We start from the raw sequence: 24,488 nt of genomic DNA on the forward strand, positions 1-24,488 counted from the left end.
AGTAAGTAAGTAAGTAATTTTTATTTGTATAGCGCTTTTCCAGACCAGGGTCACAAAGCGCTTAGACAATCAAAACAATATTCAATAAAATATATACTTTAAAGGTCAAGATAAAACTGATTATACAACAGGAGTTCCAGAAAATCAAGGAAAAGCCTGCACAAATAAAAACGTCTTAAGATGTTTCTTGAAGGAGTCAGTAGATCATCAAACACAGAGGGAGAGGAAGATCGTTCCAAAGCTTAGGAGCAACAGCCTGAAAGGATTTCTCTCTTCTGGTCCAGAACCGCGTTCAGGAACCATCAGTAGATTCTGATCCACAGACCTCAGAGCCCGAGCTGGGGTGTAAGGCTGGATCAGATCAGTGATGTAAGGAGGAGCCTGACCATGAATAGATCTGAAAGTAAGAACCAGAATTTTAAAGTTGATCCTGAAAGAAACTGGAAGCCAGTGAAGAGTTTTAAGGATCGGAGAAATGTGAGTTCTTCTACTTGAACGGGTTAGAATTCTCGCTGCAGAGTTATGTATCAACTGCAGGCGAGACAGCTTCTTCTTATTAAGACATGAAAATAAACTGTTGCAATAGTGTAAATAAGTAGTAAAATGTTGATATTTCCAGTGTCTGATGAAGATTTACCTCCTCGCTCTATCACTAAGGGTGTACAACAGCCACTGTCTTTTTTTTTTTTTTAAGAAATAAATTTAAAACTAGGGATCACCATTTCTTTAAAAAGGTGTAAGAAATCATTAACACCAAGCAACCAGCCAGTGATAGCAAAAGCATTGGTGAGTTAAAAGTAAGGAAGGATTTCCTCTAGTGAATTCCCTAAATGAAATAAGTTACAGAATAAAAATGTGTATCACAAAAACACCAACTGCTAATCCTCCCCTACCCATGTGGTGGCGGTAATGCGCCATCAAGGGGGTTTCCGGCTTCCTCTGAGAGCAAACGCGAACGAAGAAGACTTCGAGAAGCCCGATGTTTGTTGTGCTACATTTAGCAGGTAATATTCTGTCACAACACTGTTGTTTTTACCAAATAACGATCGATTTCCCCAAATATGCAACGTAAAGTTATCTTAGCTTTTATTGCGTTTCTCGATCCGACGCTAATTGTCAAATGAAAGAAGTCCAGACGGTTTGTTTACATTCATTCAAGTGTGGTAGCTCAACACGCAGATATGTGCACGTTTTTGAAAACGTCCGAAAATAATTACTAAACTATTTTCAGTGTTAATATTTATCACGCATTATATACGTTTTACATACGTTTATTGGCGCGCCAATGGTCTTAGCATGAGAGCTAGGTTGCTAATGCTGTCAGTGTGTGGTATGTCGGATGCGGATGTCATTGTTTTCACTTTACAAAAAAGATCGAATTATAGGATATTACTTAAGTCATGTCGTGTTCTATGTATTCTATTCCTTTTTTAACAGATTAAATATGAGAGAGTATATGTGACGTACGTTACTTCATACACAACTTGATCTTTATTTTTATTTAATTTTTTAATCTATCCGACTAGAAAACTGAATTTCCTTCAACGGCCCTGTGCAGAATGTGTTACAATGCATCCCTTTTATCTATTTTAAATTATCATAATACTCTGTTTCATTATGGCTCATTAAAAATCAGAAGCGAAACAAAAACCATTCATTATCAATAAGAAATTGGAAGGCCAGGGAATCCCAAACTTTCCTAGCTAGAAATAAACTATAAAAGCAACCGTGGTTCAGTGAGCTACACAACTTTAATCAATTGAAACATTTAATAAGCATTTCATTGTAACATTGACACAAACCTAAGATGGATTAATGCAACTTGGTTATGTTGCAAGATATGAAAAATGTAAGAGCATTAATTAATGTCTTATGTAATATGTTGTTCGTTATATCCCGTCTTGCAATCTACCTGATGTGTAGCTCTGTGATAAACCAAATTTGTAAAAGTGATACTTGCAGGGAAAAAAACACAAGAAACACACCAAAGTGAGCTGCAGCTAGTTGCTAGATTAATGAAACAATTTAACTTTCTTTTTTCAGTATGCCTGCAGAACGCAAGCGGTCTGTAAACATGGATGAAAAAGATGTTGGCTCCTTCTCCTCAAAAGAAAAGGAGAAAGAGAAAGACAGAGACACAGAGAAGAGGCCATTGTCAGCTCGGGACAAACCAAAGGATGATTCCAAAATGCTAAGTGGTAAAAAAGAGGGTGGGAAGGAAGAGAAGAGGAAACGTCAAGAGGAGGAAAAGAAAAAGAAAGAGGAGAAGGACCGTCGTAAGAAAGAGGAAGAGAAACAGAAGGCCGAGGAGGAGCAGAAGCAAAAGGAGGAGGAGGAAAAACGGCAACAGGAAGAGGAGGAGAAAAAGGCTCAAGAGGAGGAGGACAAGCGACAACGTGAAGAGGAGGCTGCTCTTGTAAAGTGAGTCGCATGGTCCTTCAATTTACTTTTTGTGTTTATTTATGCAACAACAAATATTAAATATCTATTCCAAATATACACTGTAATGCCACAAGTAAAATAAAAGACGCCAATTTTATCGTCTACTCTCTCTATCTACTTTATCTTTTACCTTTTATTCATTGTTTTTTAAATGATGTGGTCTCTTTAGGGAAAAGGAGGAGGGTCACCAACTTCACCAGGAGGCCTGGGAGCGCCATCAAGGCCGCAAAGAACTGCGTCACAAAAATCAGACGGCCCATGAGGGTCGACCAGAGGAGGCCTTCTTCAGCCGCCTGGACTCCAGTCTCAAGAAGAACACAGCCTTCGTCAAGAAGCTCCGCACCCTCACCGAGCAACAGCGGGACTCGCTGTCCAATGACTTTGCGTCACTGAATCTCAGCAAGTATATCGGAGAGGCCGTGAGCTCTGTGGTGGAGGCCAAGTTGAAGATCTCCGACGTGGGCTGTGCAGTTCACCTGTGCTCCCTCTTCCATCAGCGCTATGCTGAGTTTGCCCAGCTCCTCCTGCAATCATGGAAGAAGCACTTTGAAGCAAGGAAGGAAGAAAAAGCCCCCAACGTGAGCAAGCTGCGCACAGACCTGCGCTTCATTGCTGAGCTCACCATCGTCGGCCTCTTCACAGACAAAGAAGGCCTGTCGCTCATTTATGAGCAGCTGAAGAACATCATCAGCACAGACCGAGAGACGCATACTCACGTGTCCGTGGTGATCAGCTTCTGCAAGCACTGTGGCGACGACATCGCCGGCTTGGTGCCGCGGAAGGTGAAGCAGGCCGCTGAGAAGTTCAGCCTGACTTTTCCCCCCAGTGAAATAATCAGCACAGAGAAACAGCAGCCGTTCCAAAACCTTCTGAGGGAGTACTTCACCTCACTCACCAAACACCTGAAGAAGGACCACCGAGAGCTACAGAACATCGAGAGACAGAACAGGTGAGAACCAGATTTTCTTTGTGATTGTCTTATCTTCTTGTTTCCTTTCCTTTCCTTTACATTCAGTCCATTTACTTCACTTTCCATTTCTTCACTTTATTTTCCATTTCTTTACTTTAATTTCCAATGAATAACTTAATTTGACTTTACTTTACTTTCATTTTATTTTCCTTACTTTTCTTGCTCTCATCTTTACTGTTTTTAAATTATGGTGCTCATATGAAGTATCCTTTTTATCCTCAAACAGACGAATACTACATTCCAAAGGGGAGCTGAGCGAGGACCGTCACAAGCAGTATGAGGAGTTTGCCACTTCCTACCAGAAACTGCTGGCCAACACTCAGACACTGGCAGACCTGCTGGATGAAAACATGCCAGAGCTACCGCTGGACAAGACCGTGCAGGAAGGTCAGTGTAACACTGATGAGAAGTTTATCCATCGATCTATATGGTGATGCAAAGACATATATTAAATGTGATGCTGATGCCACTTTATCAGAGCATGGCCCAGGCATCGACATCTTCACTCCTGGGAAGCCTGGAGAGTATGACCTTGAGGGAGGAATCTGGGAGGATGAAGATGCACGTAATTTCTACGAGAACATGGTGGATCTGAAGGCCTTTGTTCCCGCTATCCTGTTCAAGGATAACGAGAAGGGCGGTCCAGGCAAAGACAAAGAAGATGCTAAAGGTACAAAGACATTTTTTATTTTCCTAAACATACTTCATCCAAATAATTATTTTTTTATTTCATTCACTTTGTATCAATTGTGAAACATGACATAAACAGTTTCAGAGCCTCATATTATTTTTGTATTTGTGTTCAGATGGCAGAGAGGGGAAGGATGCCACCACTGAAGAGCTGGAAATGGAGCTTGAAGCTCTGGACATTGCTGAAGAACCTCTAGAGCTCGAGGGACAGGAGGAGGCAGAGAATGAAGAGCTGGCTAAGAAGTTATTGGATGAACAAGGTGAACTCTTCTGCCCTACAGGCGAGAATATTATGGTGGATTTAAAACTAAATTTAGTTTCTTTCCTTATTTTGTAGAACAAGAGGACGAGGAGGCAAACACTGGATCACACTTAAAGCTTATTGTTGATGCCTTCATCCAACAGCTGCCCAACTGTGTAAACAGAGACCTGATAGACAAGGTCAGTAAAAACTGTCAATTTCAATGTAGTAATTATTTTTACTGAACATCCAGAGTGCTTCTGTGTTTTTTATTTTGATGCTAAAATTTCTAAATCACTCAAATTCAGGCTGCCATTGACTTCTGCATGAACATGAACACCAAGTCCAACAGAAGGAAACTTGTGCGAGCACTCTTCACAGTCCCCAGGCAGAGGTAACATGAAGTTCATTCTTAACCGCCTGTTGGATACTAGGCCACCAGGAGGAGCCGCAGCATCAATTATAGAGTTTAATAGTGTGCATTAATTTCCATTCAGATTGGATCTTCTTCCCTTCTACTCTCGTCTGGTGGCAACTCTTCACCCCTGCATGTCGGACGTGGCCGAGGACCTTTGCTCCATGCTCAAGGGAGACTTCAGATTCCATGTGCGTCCATGTTGCTCTTTCGTTTTTAAGCAAGTCGTAACGTACAAGTTTATGTTCAAGAAAGTCATTAATCACGACAAAACAACTTCATTTTGTTTTTCCAGATTCGAAAAAAGGACCAGATCAACATTGAAACCAAAAACAAAACGGTCCGTTTTATCGGCGAACTGGCCAAGTTCAAGATGTTCTCAAAAACAGACACGCTGCAATGTCTGAAGGTTGGTGGAGACTTTCAGAATTCATCCTTGGATTAATTGTTTGCATTTCTAGTTGGATGAGCAACTTTGTTCTGAGGACATAAATCATTCAAATTAAAAAAGGTTTTATAATCATGTTAATTTATACTTTGGTATACACTTAGAAAACATTAATCATTAACAAACATTTAATTTATTTCCATTTACTAATTTGACATTTATATTAAGTCATATCTTTGTTTTTATTTGAGGTGTTGAGCAGATTTGTTTTAACGGCTTAATTTTTCATTCATTGCTTTAACTGAAGTGAGCATGTTTATGTTTCAAAACAAAGAACATACCTTAGAACCAGGTGAAAAATTGACCAGGAAAAAATACTTTCTATCTTGGAAAGGATTTTATGACGTTATCATTTGAAAAAGATTATTTGGCATTATATAAATTGGTTGATTCAACAGTTTTGCAGATTTTAAATTATATTTCCGTCTCTAATAATGTAATTTGTTGTGTCCTTCTTTGTCTGTGTAACAGATGCTGCTGTCTGACTTCACCCATCACCATGTTGAAATGGCCTGCACCCTGTTAGAGACCTGTGGCCGCTTCCTCTTCAGATCCCCCGACTCTCACCTGCGCACCAGCGTCCTCCTGGTAGGTTCCTCCGCCTGAAAGTTTCATATGAAGCAGTAACATGTTAGTGACCGAATCTGTGCCATTCTGGACCGTAGGAGCAAATGATGCGTAAAAAGCAGGCGCAGCACCTGGACGCCCGCTATGTGACGATGGTGGAGAACGCCTACTACTACTGCAACCCCCCGCCCATAGAGAAGACGGTGAAGAAGAAGCGGCCGCCGCTCCAGGAATACATTCGCAAGCTGCTGTACAAGGACCTGTCAAAGGTCACCACGGAGAAGGTGTTGAGGCAGATGCGCAAGCTGCCCTGGCAGGACCCCGAGATCAAGAGCTACCTGATCTGCTGCATGGTCAACATCTGGAACGTCAAGTACAACAGCATCCACTGTGTTGCCAACCTGCTGGCCGGTCTGGTCGCCTACCAGGAGGACGTGGGCATCCATGTGGTGGATGGCGTGCTGGAGGACATCCGCCTCGGCATGGAGGTTAATATAAACGATGTCTAACTAGTATTTAATTCCATGGCAGAAATCTAACGCGATTGTTTTCAGGTTAACCAGCCCAAATTCAATCAGCGGAGGATCAGCAGCGCCAAGTTCCTGGGCGAGCTTTACAACTACAGGATGGTGGAGTCTGCTGTTATCTTCCGCACACTTTTCTCCTTCATTTCCTTCGGGGTGAACCAGGACGGCAGCCCCAGCTTGCTGGATCCTCCGGAACACTTGTTCCGCATCCGCCTGGTCTGCACCCTGCTGGACACGTGCGGCCAATACTTTGACCGCGGCTCCAGCAAGAGGAAGCTCGACTGCTTCCTCATCTACTTCCAGGTTTGTCTCGCTTCCTGGAAGCTTTTGCTTTTAATTACATTGAGTAGGTTAACACGCATCATTAACGCTCTTAGTAAATGTGAATGGTTAGTCAATAGTATATCAATAGCCATCGATCAAAGACCGGGTACGAAATTACCTTTTGGTCATTTACAAATTTGTAAGTAAGTAATAGTTATTTGTAAAGTGCATTTCTAGACCAGGGTCCCAAAGCGCTTGAACAATCAAAAGCAATACACATTTAAAATACCTACAAATTTTAAAACTCTAAAAGGCCAAGACAACATTAGACAAACACAGGAGTCCCAGAAGATTAGGAAAAAGCCTGCATAAATAAAAAGGTCTTAAGATGTTTATTTTTGTTCTGGATTTAGGATCTTTAAGTCTTCGTAAATCTATTCCATGACTTCTAACGTGCGTTGCTCCTCACAGAACTAGCAAATAAAGTAACATTTTACTTTCTAAAACATGTCATACAATAGGATCAGTCTTCATATAGTAAGTAAGTAAAGTAAAGTATAGCTGGAGTTTTATTATCAATTATTTATAAGGTCTTCCGACAAAAGAAAATTGTCCATCTCGTAAACCTTCTCATTCTGATAGTATCCCAGAGACACCAACAATAGTGATACCAACTGAGTCCAAAGGAATGCCTTTCGATTTCAACATGGAAACCACTGAAACACAAGAGTTCTGACCAAACAATGAAGCAATGGTAGATGGAATATAGAGTTTGAACGTCATCACTTTGCCCAACCACGACATAGTCATCAAGTTTCCAAGAGGTTGTTTACATGTAGTCCAGTTGTGGGACATTTATCTTTATATGTTTTTGCACTCTTTCATATGTTATTATTGTATTTTTGGGCTGGAGCAGAAACATGGAGTTTAACCACTGTACTTGAAATTTAATCTGTGCTCATCAAATCATGTGTTTTATCTTGAAAGTATATATTGAAGGTCTTCAGTTTAACATCTGACATGACATGAACAAGGTTGATTTCTCGCTCACATGTTCATTGATCTAGTAGCTATACTTTATATAGTTAAGCTTATTGAAACATTAACAACTTTTTTCTTCATTTGTAAAGGATTTTTTCTTATTGTGTCCTTATTTCATGAGATGGCAATTCTAATTCTTCAGATATGAAGCCAGTCCACTTTTTAACTGTGGTTAAATCTTATGTAAAAGCCTTTTTAGATGCTGCAAAATGTATTTTGTACAAATAATTGTACACATACAATATTTGAATTGTATCAATAAATGTTGAACTTTTGAATCCAACAATTATATTTGTGTGTGTTTGTGCACAGCGGTACATCTGGTGGAAAAAGAGTGCAGAGCTTTGGACCAAGGATCATCCATTCCCGATTGACATCGACTACATGATCAGCGAGACCCTGGAGCTGCTCAGACCCAAGATGAGCCTCAGCACCTCTCTGGACGAAGCCACCAAGCATGTGTCTGACCTGGAGAGGGAGGTGCTGGTCAAACTAGGTAAGAGCAAAGTTGGTCACGGAAGCTTCTGTTGTCTCCGGTTGGTTATGATGCACGTCTGAGGACTCCGACCAGGCTGGCTTCACTAGCTCAGCTGCATTCCTCTGTTGTTCAATCACTCTGTTTCACCGCTGTATCTGTCCGACGTGTTTAACCCTCAGAAGCATTCCATCCGTATGTGCTCATCGGATTTAACAATTTGTTTTCCTCCCTGATTGTGTTAAACAAATGATGGTTATACTTTCAGCACCTCTCCCAAACCCATTAGTTTCCACCCAACAAACCAATCTGCATTTTAATCCTCAGAAGATAATGAAGGAGGGAATTAATGTGTGGGTGTCTCTGGGTGTGTGTGTGTTTGTCAGGTATTTATTGGATTCATTAAAAAAAGGAAAACGGGTTCTATTTTTGGGTATTCTTCACAACAGATCCAAAACAGATGTGCATAATTAAGATCCACCTTGATGATGATGATTGAAGTGAATTATTTTCATTTAAGATTAATTAATGATATATTCCTGTTAGGCAGGTTGGCTTAGTTTAAAATGGGCCACAGTGGCGTAATGCTGTCTTGAAAAATGTATAAATGTTTACCCAACTGAACAGGTGGTGAAAGGATATGTTCCAGGTAGAAGGAAGTTTGCTCAAATCTTGTCCCGTCTGTCTGATAGCAGCATTTCCTTGTAGCATTAAATTGAGCGTTACAACCGATTGACCTGAGTGATAAAGTAATTCATGATTTTGTAGCTGATGTTTGGCTTCTTTATTATATTTATTCTCATCAGAATCTGTATGAAGAATCACAATGATAATATTATTCATACCAGTTGCATGCGTGTCTGAGAAAGAGAGAGAGTGATAGATTGACTGAAGAGACTGTTGATGTCTTGCAGCTTAACAAGGGGTGTATTGTTGAACGTCTCATACCTGACTTTAGATCAAACATTCCTCGAGTCACAGAGGCCGGGGCTCATTTCTCCTCTGTCATCACTGTTGCATAATAGTGCTTCTCTGTGCCTGTCACTGATGTTGATAGAAATACACACAAGAACAAATGTTTTTGTCGTATGAAGCAACCAAATTAAACACTTTAGTGTGACTCATGAGAAAAGTTGAAGTCTTTCTCTCCAAGATGCAGTAAGTCCCTTATTATGACAATGTTTTGAACTTGTTACTTTATAAAGTTCTCCCCCGTCTGAAATCTCCATTATGACGCTTTATTTATTTACTGTAACCAGTCCCTTGGAGGTAGAAAGTTGCAGGATTGATAACGCACGGTGACGAACCTTGATGCTTGACCAATCACAGCAGAGTTGGTGTGGTTATGGTAAACAAGATTTGATCTCCAGAAAACGGTGTTTTCAGTGGGCGGGGCTTAAGATAATTTTCTAATGTAAATACATCAATGAAAAGAGAGTTTTTCACATACACATGAGTTCCAAGATCTATTTTAAGAGACCCCTAAATCAACACATTGAACTTTAACATTGAAAAAATGACTGTTTTAATAAACATGTTTTAATAATAATAATAATAATCATCTTAATTTTTATTGGTCAAGTTTTGTTAGTTAAAATAAGTATAATGAACTGATACAATTTTATTTTTTTTATAACTGATGAGTGCAATCTGGAATCTAACTATATTTGCCAAAAGTAACCAGTTTGTGTTAATAAGTTGAATTATCATTGTACTTAACTTTGGGTATAAACCGCCTTCAATACATATAATACAGATTTACACGTATACCTTGTGTTGGACATTCATCTTATTTCAACAACACATTTTATTAGCTACTAACATGATAATTAAACTTAAAACATTTTAATTAGAATGAGTGAATATTTCAGCGAAAATGATTTTAATGAACCATGTTGTTTAATATATAAACCGTGATATTTTTTGGCAGGTTAAGTTTTTTTTTAAATGTTTACATGTGTTGATATTGTCCTTCTGACTGGGGCCAACATCAGAACAAGTTCTTCATCAGACTTTGGATGCTGCTTCTTTCGAATATAACTTAATACACTGTGGCTTTTATCCACAAGAATTCTGTCTCATTACATCATGCGTTCTCTCTTCAAGGTCTAGCCATGGGGAAGGACGGGCGGACCAGTGCCATGAGTGAAGGCGAAGGTCTGGATGAGGAGGATGACGACGACGATGAGGAGGGAGGAGCAGAGACTGAGGAGCAGTCTGGCAACGAGAGCGAGATGAATGAACAAGAGGAGGATGTGAGTTGGATGAGCGTTTACACTACTGCAGGAAACTGGCAGAAAGAAAACATAAATATATAGTTGTGATTTCTGTCATGTAGTCATATTGAGAAACCCTTTGAACCTATGTGACATATTACTCTTCGACCCAAAAAAGCATTTAGCCAAATTAGTATCAGTATAATGTCAAATAAAAAGTCAACAATATACTCAGGAGTATTGCTTAAATTACGTGTAGTAAAGAAATATAAACGTAAACGTTCTTTATCTGCAAATATCTGTCAATGATATATTCAACCGTTTGTTGAAAATCCTTCTGCTCCACAGGAAGGATCTGAGAATGAGGAAGAGGAGAGGGAAGAAGAAGAAGAGGAGAACACAGACTACCTGACGGACTCTAACAAGGAGAATGAGACCGATGAGGAGAACAACGTACGTTCATGTTTTTTTCAACATGTGCTTCCAGTGTAGTACAACTTTAACAGCCCTGTGTGTGTGTGTGTGTGTGTGTGTGTGTTTGTGCAGGAGGTGACGATCCGCGGTGGTGGACTCAAGCATGTGGCCTGCGCTGAGGATGAGGACTTCATTCAGGCTCTGGACAAGATGATGCTGGAGAACCTGCAGGTATCAAACAAGAAGACACATTCATTTCAATGAATCATGTTCAATACTTAACTTGGCTAACAATGCTAAATTTTGAATGGCACCGAACCAGTATTTGACATAGTTTTAAAAGAAAAACATCAAATCCAATATGGTCATTCAAATATGTTTTTAATCCAGACTTAATAAAATGTTTTGTAGTCTTATGTCGTGATGTTTATCATCAGAAAAGTTGCTGAAGACAAAACATGAAGGTTTGAAAACTGCAGTTTGCAGCCAAATAGAACCACCTTCGGAGGCTAACGCATTAGCAATGCTAGCCAGATTAGCGGTGCTAATGCTAGTTATGTCGTACAGTAAAAGCAACAGAACTACAGGCTCGATCACAACAGAAAAGCAGTTGAAATCTATACACCTAAATCAAGGGGATTGTCAATAGTAGCTAGAATTCAACGACAGTCTGCATCTGAGAGAGAAGACGCCCTGAATAAAAAATCTGAATAAGAGCATAGAATAATGCAATATTTAATAATGTTGTATGAAGTAACACAAGTTATAACTAGGTTATTGATACTTTTGTGTTAAAGCTGTTGACTAAGACACTCTAGTTACGAGATCTATTCACAGCAGCAAACTTCTTCTCACAGCAGCGAGGACTGAATGTTGTCAGCTCAGATTTTAGTAAAGGTAAAACTGTTATAACTGCGTCTTCACAGCGAAGCTGCACCTGAGACTGTTGCTCTGTGAGGAAATCATGTCGACTCTCTCACGAGGAAACTAACATGACTGTGACCGTTGTGCGTCTGCAGCAGAGGAGCGGTGAAACGGTCAAAGTTCACCAGCTGGACGTGGCCATTCCTCTGCAGCTGAAGAGTCAGCTGAAGAAAGGGGGGTCCGGACCGCCATGTATCGGGGAGGGAGACGGCGACATCTCTGACACCATGCAGTTTGTCATGCTTACACGCAAGGGGAACAAGCAGCAGGTACGATCACATGGCTCTAGTCTCATGAGGAGGTTGTGTAATGCTCGAGATTCTCCTGAACTTCCTAATGCTAGTGAAGTGAATACCTGAGGATAAATTCATCATAAATTATTAATCACATGATGATCGTTCACACAAAATACGGGTGGAAATGTGAGTTATATTTGTTGTTAAATACGTTTTATTTCAGTGTGAACCGATGGAAATTGACATTTTGATATTTGATATTTAACTAAATCTGGACCTTTGTCCTAATTCTGCATAAATTAAAATGTACATTTTTAGAAAGTTGATCCAAAATCATGAATTTCATATACGGTAATAATTTTTCTGCTCCTTAACCATCTGAAAAGGTTCTGTACTTTCCACTTCGCCTCACTTACAATACAGTATTACATGATGGAAGGAATGTTAACTGAGCACGCTAGGCACAAAGATTGCACAACATTAAGGGGCAACCTTAAATAATGTTGTGAGGGGCCGTCAAGCTAAGGAAGGAAAGAAAGAAAAAAGTGAATAAATAACCTTAAAATGAGGTTAAAACTTAGTTATTCAAAAAAGTTCTGAATCTTAAGTAATAATAAAAAAAATTACAAGTAAATTATTATTACAATGTAATTATCCCTTGATATTGTAGAAATAAAAATGTTTTCGATTTGTATATTATTTCATATTATTCAAGTTAATAAGATTCTCAGCATTATAAACGTAAATAGAGTTAAAAAAACAAACACTTTATTTCACACACATTTTTCTTTAGACTTATTTTGATGGGCAAACATTCTAAGAAATACTCAAGTGAAAAACTTTCACTTGTTATATTTAGAACTGGTTTCATAATGAGTAATAATAAAATGTACAAGGAAGCTGTCAAAAAATATTTCTACATGGTTTTAATCTGACCTCATGATGACTGCTGTGTTAGTTCTGGTTGTGGCCTCCGAGCCACACGTCCACATGTCCATGAAGGGGTTAATTTTTTATAGCAGTAATATGTTATAAATGTGTGTAAAAGAAAACCTTGAAATAGACTTTACTACAGTGTTACACTGGAGTCGCACACTTTCAGACTCCTCCACTTAAGTAACCGCTTCTTTTTCTAAAACCAAATGTTGAGATAATATTGACTCTGTGTGTGTGTGCGCTTGTGTGTATGTAGGTGTGTGTGTATGTATGAATATATATATATAAATGTTTGTGTGTGCTCGGGACTTGCTGCAGCTGTGGAATGTGTGGTTTGAGGGCAGAGCCTGGTGCTTGGAAGGCCTGGGTGTGTCCAGAGACGCTGAAGCTCTAGTAGACCTCAGTGGAGCTGCCACATACACACTTTAGCCCAGAAACACACTTTCTTATTCCATGCCTCCTGACTTCACCAGGAAAACCTCAGCTTTCTCAATGAATTTACTCTCTACTCCATTAATGGTATTTTAGTCCCTTTATACATATATTTACTTACTTTTTTGCACATTTTTATTTCTCAGGGTCAGTTTTATGTCTTTACTGTTCACTATAATGAGAACATTATTTTTATTTAATTTCCTCATTGAAAATAAAAACGATATAGTTTTCTATATCTTGTTTCTTTAAACTATAGTTGTCACTCAATTATATAGTAGTTTTTTATTGTAACTTTAGGATCCACAGACACCAATATACATTATATATTAATACAATATATCAGTTTGATAAGATTTAATAGCAAAAAACTTGACCTTTTTAACCACCAGAGGCGATAAATCCACTGACCCACTTATCCACGACCCACCAGTTGAGAATAAAAGCTTTTAAACCGGCTCTAAACATCCATGTTAATTCCGGTGTCATCTCGTCTTCGTCAACAGTACAAGATCTTGAACGTTCCGCTGTCGTCCCACCTCGCCGCCAACCACTTCAACCAGCAGCAGGCGGAGCAGGAAGAACGGATGAGGATGAAGAAGCTGACGCTGGACATCAACGAGCGGCAGGAGCAGGAGGATTACCAGGGTGCGACCATTGTTACTGACTCAAGTGCTTCAAGTACAAGTCTAGTGTCACAGAAATACACAAGATGATGCTACAATCTCACGTTGAGAAAGAAAACCTTACATTTTTAATAATCAAACAAACTTATTTTATTTTTATTTATTTTTTCCTGCATTTTCAGTAGCTATTATATCCGAATATCAGAATAGGTGTCAAATTCAATCGCACAAGAGGCTTCAATCTTTTAGAATTCAAAAGCAAGGACCATACAAATGTGTGTTTAAAACACTCTTTAACTCCAGTAGGAGTCTTTTTTTATTGTTTTTGTTTCGATCATTTGTGTTTATTTTCTTCAACATACTTGCATCTTACGTCCCATTATCCTTCCCTGCATCAGTTCTACTCTTAACAGAAGTCTGTGTAGAGTTTGTTGACATCTATGATCTCTGTATCTTACCTTATCTTCAGCCACAGGTCTCAAACCCATGGCCTGCCAAGTGATTTAACGTGAGGTGGATGGAAGTGAATCCATTCACAATCTTTGTAGATGTAAACGGAGAATTACAGATATTATCGATGTCATGAATGATAGAGAATCAATGTCAGCAAAAAAAGGGGCAATTTTGAATTGATGTAGACCAAAAACTCATTCTTCCAGAATCCTTTCTTAGAAAAACAAATGTACATTTTGGTTGCCTGTAAACTGAATGTTAAAAGGTTGTTGTTTTTTTTTTGTCCCCATTTTGAGATTAAGTTTGACACACTAGTCTTTATAAGGCACCACATCAACATGCACATTCATCTGCTTTGCTTTTAAGCCTAGAATTTGGCCACATTAAATGACTAGGTGAACAGAATTTGCCCTCATAGGGGCTTTATGTGACCCAAGACATGAAGGATGAGCGAAACGAGATTGAAAAGTTGAGACGTTAGTGACGTGTGTGTATGTGTGTGTGTGTTTGTTGCAGAGATGATGCAATCTCTGGCTCAGCGTCCGGCTCAAGCCAACACCAACAGGGAGCGCCGGCCTCGGTACCAGCACCCCAAAGGCGCCCCCAACGCAGACCTCATCTTCAAGACCGGAGGAAGGTGAGACAGCAGACAAGGTCTCACACCTGCACATCTACAAACACCAGAGTAGGAACAGTGAGAGACACATGACAGGAAATCACTTTAAAATTCTTTCTGTGAAAATATTTTTGCTAATAAAGTTGGCTTGAAGATGATACACCCCCTGCGTCGTCCTCCATGTGTGTCTTTCTTGCTTCCTGGCTGCTGCGTGATGACTTTAATGCCATAGAGTCGAGCTGTTATTGAAGGAAAGGGTTAATACGATCCAGTTCTACAGAATAAAGTGGAAGAGAATTGTGTATTATGTATTTTAGAATTGTGTATTATGTATTTTATTCAGAAACTAAAAAAATGTGATGAGAGGATGAAATTATGAAACTCCCTTAATGTCATTTAAGATGGATATCTACTCTGTGAGTACGTTTTTATTCATAAAAATACATTTTAAAATCCTCTCTCACACTTTCTCAAACGATCTCCTGTTGAAGACCAATAGAGCAGCTTAATTCTGATTGGCTGCTTTATCTGTCTAACTTATAATCAGGGAACAAACCTCAAGACAAGTCTGGACGGAGGATGTTTTATTGTGTTAAGTTAAGTTTCTGTAATATTTCCCAGCCAACGTGAGTCTGTTTTAGACCTTATGTTAAGACGCTCTTCATGGTGGAGTTTAATAAGCCGATTCAAATAACTTTAATACAATTGTATGTTTTGTTGTAATGTATCACATTTATTTCTTTAAGGAAAAGTGGTAACAAGATTTGAAAGGTAAATTGCGGTGAGTGTGAGTGGAGGACCTGGTTAGGACTCCATCTGCAGTAAATGTTCTCTGTGTCGTCCAGGAGACGCTGACACGAGTCCGGCAGCCGACTACGCAAGTATAGGAGCGGCGGCGAGCGAGAAGGTCGACAGCCCGAGAGGGGAAGCCTGTCCAACCTGTGGGACCGAACCCTCCAGGCGGACGCCAGGCAGGCACAAAGACCCCCCCTGCCCTGAACACACTCTCCCGAGACGGTCCGGACCACGGCTGGGGTCGGAGGTCAAGGACAACACAGATGGCTCTCTTCAACTTTTTTTTTGTTGATTTTATTTTAATTTTTTTCGCCTGAGACGACAAAAGAAACGACGCGGACGGTTTCGCTCGACCAGCGATGAGGCGGGTCGGCAAGCAAGACGCTTACGACCACCAGCTTTTTGTGGACTCAACCGGGAACGGATCAGCGGGACCTCTCCAGGCAGCTCACCGTGCGCACCGCCACAGGGAAACGGCAACGTCCAATATCATGACTTGCCGTTTGTCTTGCTTCGAAAGTCACAATGAGCCATTTTGCTGAGTCATCACCAACGTTTAAGGTGAAGGAAGGAACCGATTTCTGAACTTTTGTCTTTTCTGCTGAGGCCGTGTTTCAAAGCGTTGATGTATCGAGTGAGTTCGGTGTCAGAACATTAGTTCCGTAAACTTCTATTGATTCCCAGACATAACCAGGCAGCTTCTCTCTTCTGCTACCGTTTAGCATCCACTCAGATTAGCTCGGGGTCAATTTTGAAGATTATTTTTGGTTCTTTAAACGTCTCTCCGATCCTTTTTTGGGGAAGTAAAACACGCAAGGCTTCTTTAGGGGGAACTGTTTTTAGCAAACAATGCTAACGTATGTAGCATAAGGAGATGGAGGTGAGAAAGAAAAGTGGTAAATCTTGTTTGAATTATGAGAGAAACTTTGTTTTTTGTTGAGTGGAAACATAATCTCTGTCAAGTGTTTGCTTTTTAAGCTTCTCTGCTTTGAAATTTTATTTTTTAAAATACATTTTGATGAATAAGTATCTATTGTGTCACTGGATTAGTTGAAATTAAACACAATGAATTTGACTGTGTGTGTTTACTGACTAGTACAACATAGTGGCAGCTTGTACACACGTGATTCCACAGGGACTATTTACAAGTGTATTGATACAAAAATCTAGTGTGAAAATGTTTGTTTTCCTCCCGCAGATGATTCATTTGATTATAAACTGTTTTTGTTTCAATGTCTGAAAGTGCAGTCAAGACATGTTTCTTTATGTTCCTTTTTAATTTCACAAACTAACCTGCCTGCTTTACTTTCAAACGTGTCCTGTGTAATGTGGTTAAAGCTTTTTTCTCCTCGTTTGTTTCGACAAATGAATAAAACTGTGCCTGATAAATTCCTTTTTCTGAGTGTGACTCTACAATTCTAGATGGTAATACGGTATATCTATAAATATATTCTATGTTGAGTTCTGTATTAACTGCTTTCTCTGTTGTACACGAATGGATTGTTTCTTGCCGACAAAAACAATAAATGTGGAGACTGCCCCTGTCGTGTCGTCACAGAGGAGGTTGGGTTGTGGTGTTTGTCAGCGAAGGGTGTGTCGAGAGTTTAATTAGAAGGTTGTAAGACGTAAGTATTTCCTGTCGGGTCGCCTCTTAATCCTGCCAATGACATCACAATCTAATGCTAGACACAATGAAGACACCTTTGTTTTTTTTCAGATGTGAAGACATTCATATGAGCGAAGCTGAAAAGTTAAAAGTGTCCTCTGTGTCCAGTCTTGTGTAACTCTCTGGACAGTCCACCTCTGTGCTCACACAAGTGGTCCAGTGTGGCAGAAATGTTAGCAAAACAGAAGTGACCTGTAAACACACCCTACCGGGGTGTAGAACATCAATTCAAGGTTTGTGCCACAGACGCACAGGAAACTCATTTTGACCAAACCGTTCAGTAGCTTGTGAAGAATTGACAGAAGATCTGAATAATAAAATATGTAGATAACATTATAATATAACAGTAATACACTTAATAGATGATTCGTCCATATTATTTCTCTCAGCCGATTTAAATGTATATATATTCAACCATGTTAGAGTTTTATCTTGTTATTTAGCTTGTTGACTTGTATTGTAATTTTAGATACTGCTTAATAGAAGTCCACAAAGAGGAGATAAAGTTAAATAAAATCTAAATATTATGAAACTTATAAGATATAAGAAAATAACATTAAATAAGCATAATAAAGGTTGACGCGGATTAAAGTAAGTTGCTATAAGTACTTCTTCAGTCTGAGCTAAGCCAGCAAATAAAATTGGCTTGATGTTTATAATTAAAAACTCTTTTAATATAGCATTTTAGAACAGATACAATTAATTCATTTTTATTACCTAATGCAACTTTATTCAAATCTGTTTTATCAAATTTTGTTTGGCTATAAATAACAATAATTATAAAACCTCAATGAAAACTCAATTACTGGTTAAAAAGGGATTAAAATGTATTCAAACCAAAAACATTTGTAGAGAATGAGTCACTGTGTGAATCTACCTTGATCTTAAATAGCTAGGATCAGCTTAATCTGTTAGTGTGCCTGCATTTGTTTTCGTTGAGGAAGTCCAGTCCAGAAATCATGGTTCACCTTCTATTAAAAGGTAATCTGCACCGAGATTGAATGTCTCTTTGTTGGTAAAATGCTCTGCAGTCATGAACAATCATTGAACAGCTTGTTTATTCTTTACATTCCAGCGTCACTCACAAGAAACCTGGTCAGACCGATACAATAATGCTCATGTAATCATTAACTTAGTTATATGAAACCCAGGAGGGAAAAAGACATGTTTTTCTTTTAGAAAGAAAAGAGACAGCAACTTTGTAAAAAGAGGGTGAACAGAATACACATCTATATTCCATCTTTCTGCACCATGAGATACTTCAAAATAACTGTAGGCAAACTACAGCGAGCCGGAGTCTGTAAACAACGTAGACCCACAGGAGATATATTCCTCTGTGAGACTAAAAATTCTTCAATTGTGACTGTAGATAAACTACAGGGAGCCGGAGTCCTGACTGTAAACACATTTACACACATGTAGATTCAACAGTGAAACATTACAGTTAAAAAAGACGAGAGAAAGACTCACACCAGAGATATAGTCTGAGGTTTGAGGGTTTTTCCACAATCCAAGTTTATCCTTAAATATTCCCTCTTGAAGAAAAGCATCCCACTCTAAACATTGTGGTTGAGAGTTTAAAAAAGAAATCGTACTCAGTGTTGACTCCAGAAATAAAAAGCAACGAAAAATAAACTTTTTCCAAAACCATCTAAATTATTTTTATATATTTTAAGTAATTTGTTTTAGCACAGCTTGTCATAAAATATATAGTTTTAAGTGGCGTCATTTAAACTGCACATCGACTGTAAACGGAAATAATCCCAAAGAGTGAAAAATATACATGAACAAATACAAATGTACATTTTATTTTTTGTCTTTATTTAATTTTTTTTAAATATATACATATATTTATTTTTAAATGGCGTGCTAATTAAACTGGTCCTGAATTGGACATGGCAATTGTGCAGAGGCCTAAGGTGACTTTATCAAAAAAGTAAACAAAAACAGCAGAAACAGCTTTATCAGGTTTAAGACCAAGAGTCAAATCTGTCTCTTTAGATCAATGGAATTGACTCTAATGCTAGTTTGAAGTTTCTCTTCACTGCATTAAAAAGGGGGATTGTTGTGATAGTGTATCTAAACTTTGTCAAGCATAAGGCGGTTTTATATATTTTTTTAGGTATACATGAAATTTAAAAAATACATTGATAAAGTTGTGAACATTGTTTTCTCGATAGCCCAGTAGTTTCTAGCTTGTTTCAGCTACAAATGCTTAAAAATGTTCTGCATGTGTAGGATCACCGACACAGTACCGCCAAGATCACTTTGCTTTCAGAGGTAAGAAAAGTACATATTTGAAGTGAGACGTCAGAACTTGAACGATGCGCGCTGACAGCGTTCGACAGTTTCTGAAGGCCAGGCCCGAAAAAGAACTGGCTCTGCAGGGCCTTTCACTTGATGGGGCTTCATTCCTGTGTAAATAGATATGTCGTCAAACACACCTTAGTCTCCGCCAGAACGCACATATCAGGTTTGGCGGACTGAAGAATGTTCAGGAGTTTCACGACTCTTTGAGCAGCCCCAGTTTTCTCAACGCCTCCTTCCGGGATTCATCGGTCGCCCCTCGCCCGGAGAACTGCACGGTGATTCCTTGCGGGCGAAAGCCGCTCCTCCGCTTGTGCTCGGGATGTGATGCTGGCGCCTTGCTGGGGGTTCCGTGGAAAGTGTTCCTGGAAGGTTTCGGAGCTGGGGCTGGAGCTGGTGGTTTCAATGTCCTCGTCGACGTGCTCGAGCTAGGGATGATGCTTCGACTCTTCCCTCCGTAACTGTTGTGCTCCGGGGGAGTCGGGTCTAGCTTCGGGGGCATGTGGCTCTTGTTGATGTGTGAGCTCAGTATATCTGGAAGGTCGCTTCTGGGAGCAGGAACCGGGGTCATGACTTTGCTCTTCCCTCCGTAGGAATTATACTCACTCGGTTTAGCCAGCGCTGGTGGAAGGGGTTTCGATTCGTGGGTGGCTGTAGACGCTACCGGTTCCGTCCTGGTGGAAGGGGAAGGCTTGACCACTATGGACTTCCCCCCATAGCTGTTAAACTCTAGGGATTTGACCTCTGAGAGAGAGGGAGCAGCCTTATTTTGAGGGGAGGGTGGACTCAACTGGCGTTTATACTCCTCCTGTCGCTGGAACGGTTCTGATTTAACGATCTCCGTCTTTTTCTCAACCTCAACTTGGTGAACTGGTGGTGGTGGCGGGAAATTGGGTTCCGGTAAACTTGCTTGTCCTGCGAAGGAGGGTTCAGGGTCTGCATTTTGAACATTGAGCGCTGCACCTTCGAGGGGGTTTGGTAAGGGACTGTCAGAGGGGCTGAGCAGCGTTGACCCCCCAGAAAGGGCTCTGTTCCTAGTCAGGCCCAACTTTGAGAGCGCCTCCATCCTCGACTTATCCGGAGTAGGGTCTCTGAACGAGACACTACGGGTCGGTGTATTACGAGGCTCGGTGGGTTCCAGCTCCTCTTGCAGTGGACTTGTTCCTCCTGAAAGATTCGCCAGCATCTGAGCCTTTCTCTCGTGGATGTTTACATTAGCGAGGGACTGGCTTTGTTGCTCTTTGTTACCGACACTCATGCTGATGTTGGCAGGGAATCTGGGAGGCTTCAGCAAAGCAGAAGGACTATGTGGATTGTAGACATCCGCACCCGGCTTTTCCGACTCGTTGCTACGATGACGCAACAAAGCGGACGGATTGAAAGTAGACGTTCCCCCCGCCTGGTTCTCGGCTATCTTCTGGGCTATCAAGACAGGGGTAGGGATGCATCCTGGCGGGTGGTAGGAGCTGTCCGACGTTCCCATGCTGCCGCTCGGAAATGGAGGATTGTACTCGGACGACAGGTTGTCCATCGGGTCGTGTCTGGGCTTGAAATCAAAGTGGCTTCCAGGAGTTGGCAGCATACTTTGAAAATCTGAAACACACATTTCATAGTGAGATACCGAAGACTCTGTGACAAGACACTTCCTTTTTAAACAAGTGCATACCTGGATGGGTGGGACTGAAGACCGGTTCTCTGGTCTGCACCAGGTCAGGCTTGACCAGATCTATGATCTCATCTTTGGGACTGGACAAACTGGCCTCGGGGTAGGTCATCACGCTGCGTGCCCTGGGACTTACGCCCGCATACGCTCCATCCACGCCGTCAACTGGTCGTCTTTCAGGCAGCCTGACCGGAGCAGGGGTGGGTGCGTCCTCCTTCAGACTCTTCTCCATGGAGTTGATGATTTCTTCCAAGTACTGGATGGACTCCTGTTCCTCCACGCCCAGAGACTGCAGGTCCACTCTGTCCTGTCGTGACCAGATGGACCAGTTATTAGAGCGTTGATGCTGGGACCTTGTTGACGTCTGATGGTTCTATCTTAAAGATTACTGGAAAGTTTCCCAATTGGACTCGGTATTAAATTGTTATCGCACAAAACTAAGTTTTTCTCTCTGGAGATTTTAATAGTACCTTTAAACGTTGGTAGCTGCTACTGTAGAAGTATTTTACCGACACTGCTGCAATGGTGTCTTAATTGTAATGCATGAAATGTTGCGACATGGATTCAAGCCAGGTTAGTGTTTAAAGGTTAATGTATAATTGCGGTTAAAGGCTCTAATCATGTAAGAATGTTTCTGACATTAATGTCCAATTTTACTCTTATAGTTCATTTCTATGTAAAATACAACCTGTTCAGGGTCTTCAACTTTTTCTTTTTTAGAAAATGAAATATTCAAAAAGATAAAAATATTTTCATCCAGAACAGTCAAAGTATATCTTTAAAAAGTATTTGCTCAATTACCTTTTCTATTTTCATACTGTACACGTTCTAAGAACACTGGCCTGTTTGTTCCAATACTGTGACCCTCAGAGCTTCTCTCTTCCTCTTCAATAAAAAAGCCCCTCCTTGATGTGAGCGACCTGCTCCACACAGAGCTGCCACAGACGGACAGAGCAAAGGAGATCCAGTGACAGCAGACTGCTGGTGCTTCACTTGCTCCTTGTTTGGGGTCGTGATAGAGATCAAGTGCAGTCGTTTAAGAAGAAGCAAATGTGTCGATGTCTGAGGAATCGTGGGAAATGGACCGGAAAAAATAAGCCCATCATGGACAAGGATTAAAGAATTTGAAGTAATGAATTAGTGGCTCAGAAATGCCTTTGTTTTGTTAACATAATTAATTTGTTAGATACGTTTCCACTATGGTTTCTAATGAGTAAATATACTTATATGTATATTGTATTTGTCTCAAATGAATCAACAAGTTCTCAACATGTGGTCTTTTGTTTTACCACAAAAGGAAAAATATTTTTAATATTGTTGATGAATCTAAGGTCATAAAGTGTAGGTAACATTTGATCAAACTTCTGATATCAATTCGCTTGTTTTCTGGTAAGTGAGAACCCGAGTCTTAAATCCAGGATTCTCATCCTTAAATAAGTGCCAACAAAGGATGAAGGTTTCATGGATTGAGCTCTTTGGCATCCAAGTGTTCGGAGCTGACGCCATCATTTCTTCACAGCCATCTTTTGTTGATGTTGATCATAAGTAAGGTTTTTGTTCAGGACGCCTGCATATACACCCAACCGAAACCCACATCGGGAGAATCAGCCGGTTTCTGTTGAAGTCAAAGTCGAGAGGCAGTTGTGTGTCTTGAAAACTGCTGCTCGACCGGTTGAGCAGAAGATGAACGTAGATAATAAATGTCATCCCCAAAGCGTGAAGAAGGATTAGGTTGTGGAGCAGGTATGATTCCTCCGGGCCAGCGATGACTGGGAGCATTGTGTAAAAATAGAATTCAACCTCCGTCAGGTGTGAGTACAGTTGTTCACCCGATACACCTGAGTGTGTTTCAATGAACAATAGAACATCGAGGCTCTTTTCACAATGAGCATTTTTCTCACCCTCGAGCCTCACAAGTCTATCAGCTCTCATTGTGCTTCACACAATGCTTTTTCACAGTCGTTTTAGATTCTTAAAATAATCAAATCGATCAATGTTCAAAGACTGACCCTATAGGTGGATGTTCTGTGAGAAGCTCCATTGAGCCTGTGGTGGGACCCGTCGCTGGGCGGTAGACGTCTGTCCATGCTGAGAGGGGTCAGAGGTCAGCCAGCCTTTAAGTTCTTGAGCGGCAGCTACAGAGGAAACATCGCGGCGGGGCTCACTCTGTGCGGACAGTCAAAGTCTGGAGACACAAAGAATGATACATGTTTGGTTTTATTCTGGAATCCAGTGTCAAACTCAACAAGTTTGTTTATGATCAAATTTAATTGTCGTTTTCAGGATCTGTGGAGATGACTAAGTATACTTTTTAATACTCTTCAATATATGTTTAAATATGAATGTATAACTATCTAAAAAATAAAACGATTTTAAAAGAACTAGAAAATGAATGGATCAGAATTCAATTTGTGTAGCAAAATAAGATGAGAATCAACACTTTTTCTTTCGTTTTTAAGACTATATCAATAGTTTCTATACCTTTATATTACACCTCTTTGACTTGTTAATTTTAAATGACAGAATGAAATAAAGAAAATATAACATAACACAAAGTGATGTAGAAAAACTTACCCTACGACTCCACGTGTCTGATCTGTCAATAAGTAACACCGGCGGACATCGATGAGGATAATATTTATGTTTCCATCCTTGAGTCACTCCTGCTGAGCTCTCTGCATTTTATGACTGCACCGGTTCATTGCACATCACTTTTAAAGCAGGAGACTCCGCCCACCATTGACAAGTGTGTGTGTGTGCGCGCGTTGGTGTGAGTCGATCGCAAGTGTGTGTGTGTGTGTGTCTTCATTCAGGTGTGCAAGGAGGTGACTCTTGTGTGACACAGTGGAAAGTTATCCAAAAATAATCCACACTCCCAATCCAGTTTCACTGATGTCACTTAAACACCACATTTTTATCTGATGAGAAGTCATCTTGGAATTGTTTTTATTATTATTTTGAGAACAACTGGTATCTAAACAACATACAATATTTGCTTCAAATGCATAATTAAAACACATTTTTGTAGTTTTACCAATGAGAGTGTGTTTTTTATAGTTTAGCAAAGACAGAAGGAATTCCAGACCTGTGCTCAACGAAAACTAGTAATACAAACTATTCAGAA

At 40.1% G+C, this 24,488-nt stretch overlaps 2 protein-coding genes across 4 annotated transcripts; one reads left to right on the plus strand and one right to left on the minus strand.

The window, feature by feature from the left end:
- Window positions 1–956: 956 nt before the first annotated feature.
- upf2 (UPF2 regulator of nonsense mediated mRNA decay) lies at window positions 957–17,120 on the plus strand. Of its 3 annotated transcripts, XM_087787011.1 has the most exons (22): window positions 957–1,004; window positions 2,044–2,421; window positions 2,612–3,391; window positions 3,639–3,799; window positions 3,891–4,082; window positions 4,219–4,362; window positions 4,440–4,543; window positions 4,652–4,737; window positions 4,841–4,949; window positions 5,054–5,167; window positions 5,678–5,794; window positions 5,872–6,261; window positions 6,328–6,603; window positions 7,918–8,101; window positions 10,187–10,335; window positions 10,645–10,749; window positions 10,843–10,941; window positions 11,730–11,903; window positions 13,745–13,886; window positions 14,834–14,954; window positions 15,680–15,704; window positions 15,779–17,120. In XM_087787011.1, the coding sequence occupies exons 2-21, from the start codon at window positions 2,045–2,047 to the stop codon at window positions 15,699–15,701; spliced, it is 3,846 nt and encodes a 1,281-aa protein (XP_087643137.1). In that variant the 5' UTR covers window positions 957–1,004; window position 2,044; the 3' UTR covers window positions 15,702–15,704; window positions 15,779–17,120. The 3 variants fall into 3 exon arrangements, with proteins under 3 accessions (XP_087643137.1, XP_087643138.1, XP_087643139.1); XM_087787012.1 differs by lacking the exon at window positions 15,680–15,704; XM_087787013.1 differs by lacking the exon at window positions 15,680–15,704 and having other exon boundaries at window positions 15,782–17,120.
- Window positions 17,121–18,433: 1,313 nt separating this feature from the next.
- On the minus strand, window positions 18,434–24,048 carry proser2 (proline and serine rich 2). The gene is made up of 4 exons (XM_087787014.1): window positions 23,939–24,048; window positions 23,374–23,549; window positions 21,368–21,671; window positions 18,434–21,294 (listed from the first exon to the last, which is right to left on the minus strand). The coding sequence occupies exons 2-4, from the start codon at window positions 23,449–23,451 to the stop codon at window positions 19,898–19,900; spliced, it is 1,779 nt and encodes a 592-aa protein (XP_087643140.1). The 5' UTR covers window positions 23,452–23,549; window positions 23,939–24,048; the 3' UTR covers window positions 18,434–19,897.
- Window positions 24,049–24,488: the final 440 nt, after the last annotated feature.

Source organism: Callionymus lyra, chromosome 3, assembly GCF_982586985.1.
Source record: "Callionymus lyra chromosome 3, fCalLyr1.hap1.1, whole genome shotgun sequence".
In the NCBI taxonomy this organism is placed as follows: domain Eukaryota; kingdom Metazoa; phylum Chordata; class Actinopteri; order Syngnathiformes; family Callionymidae; genus Callionymus; species Callionymus lyra.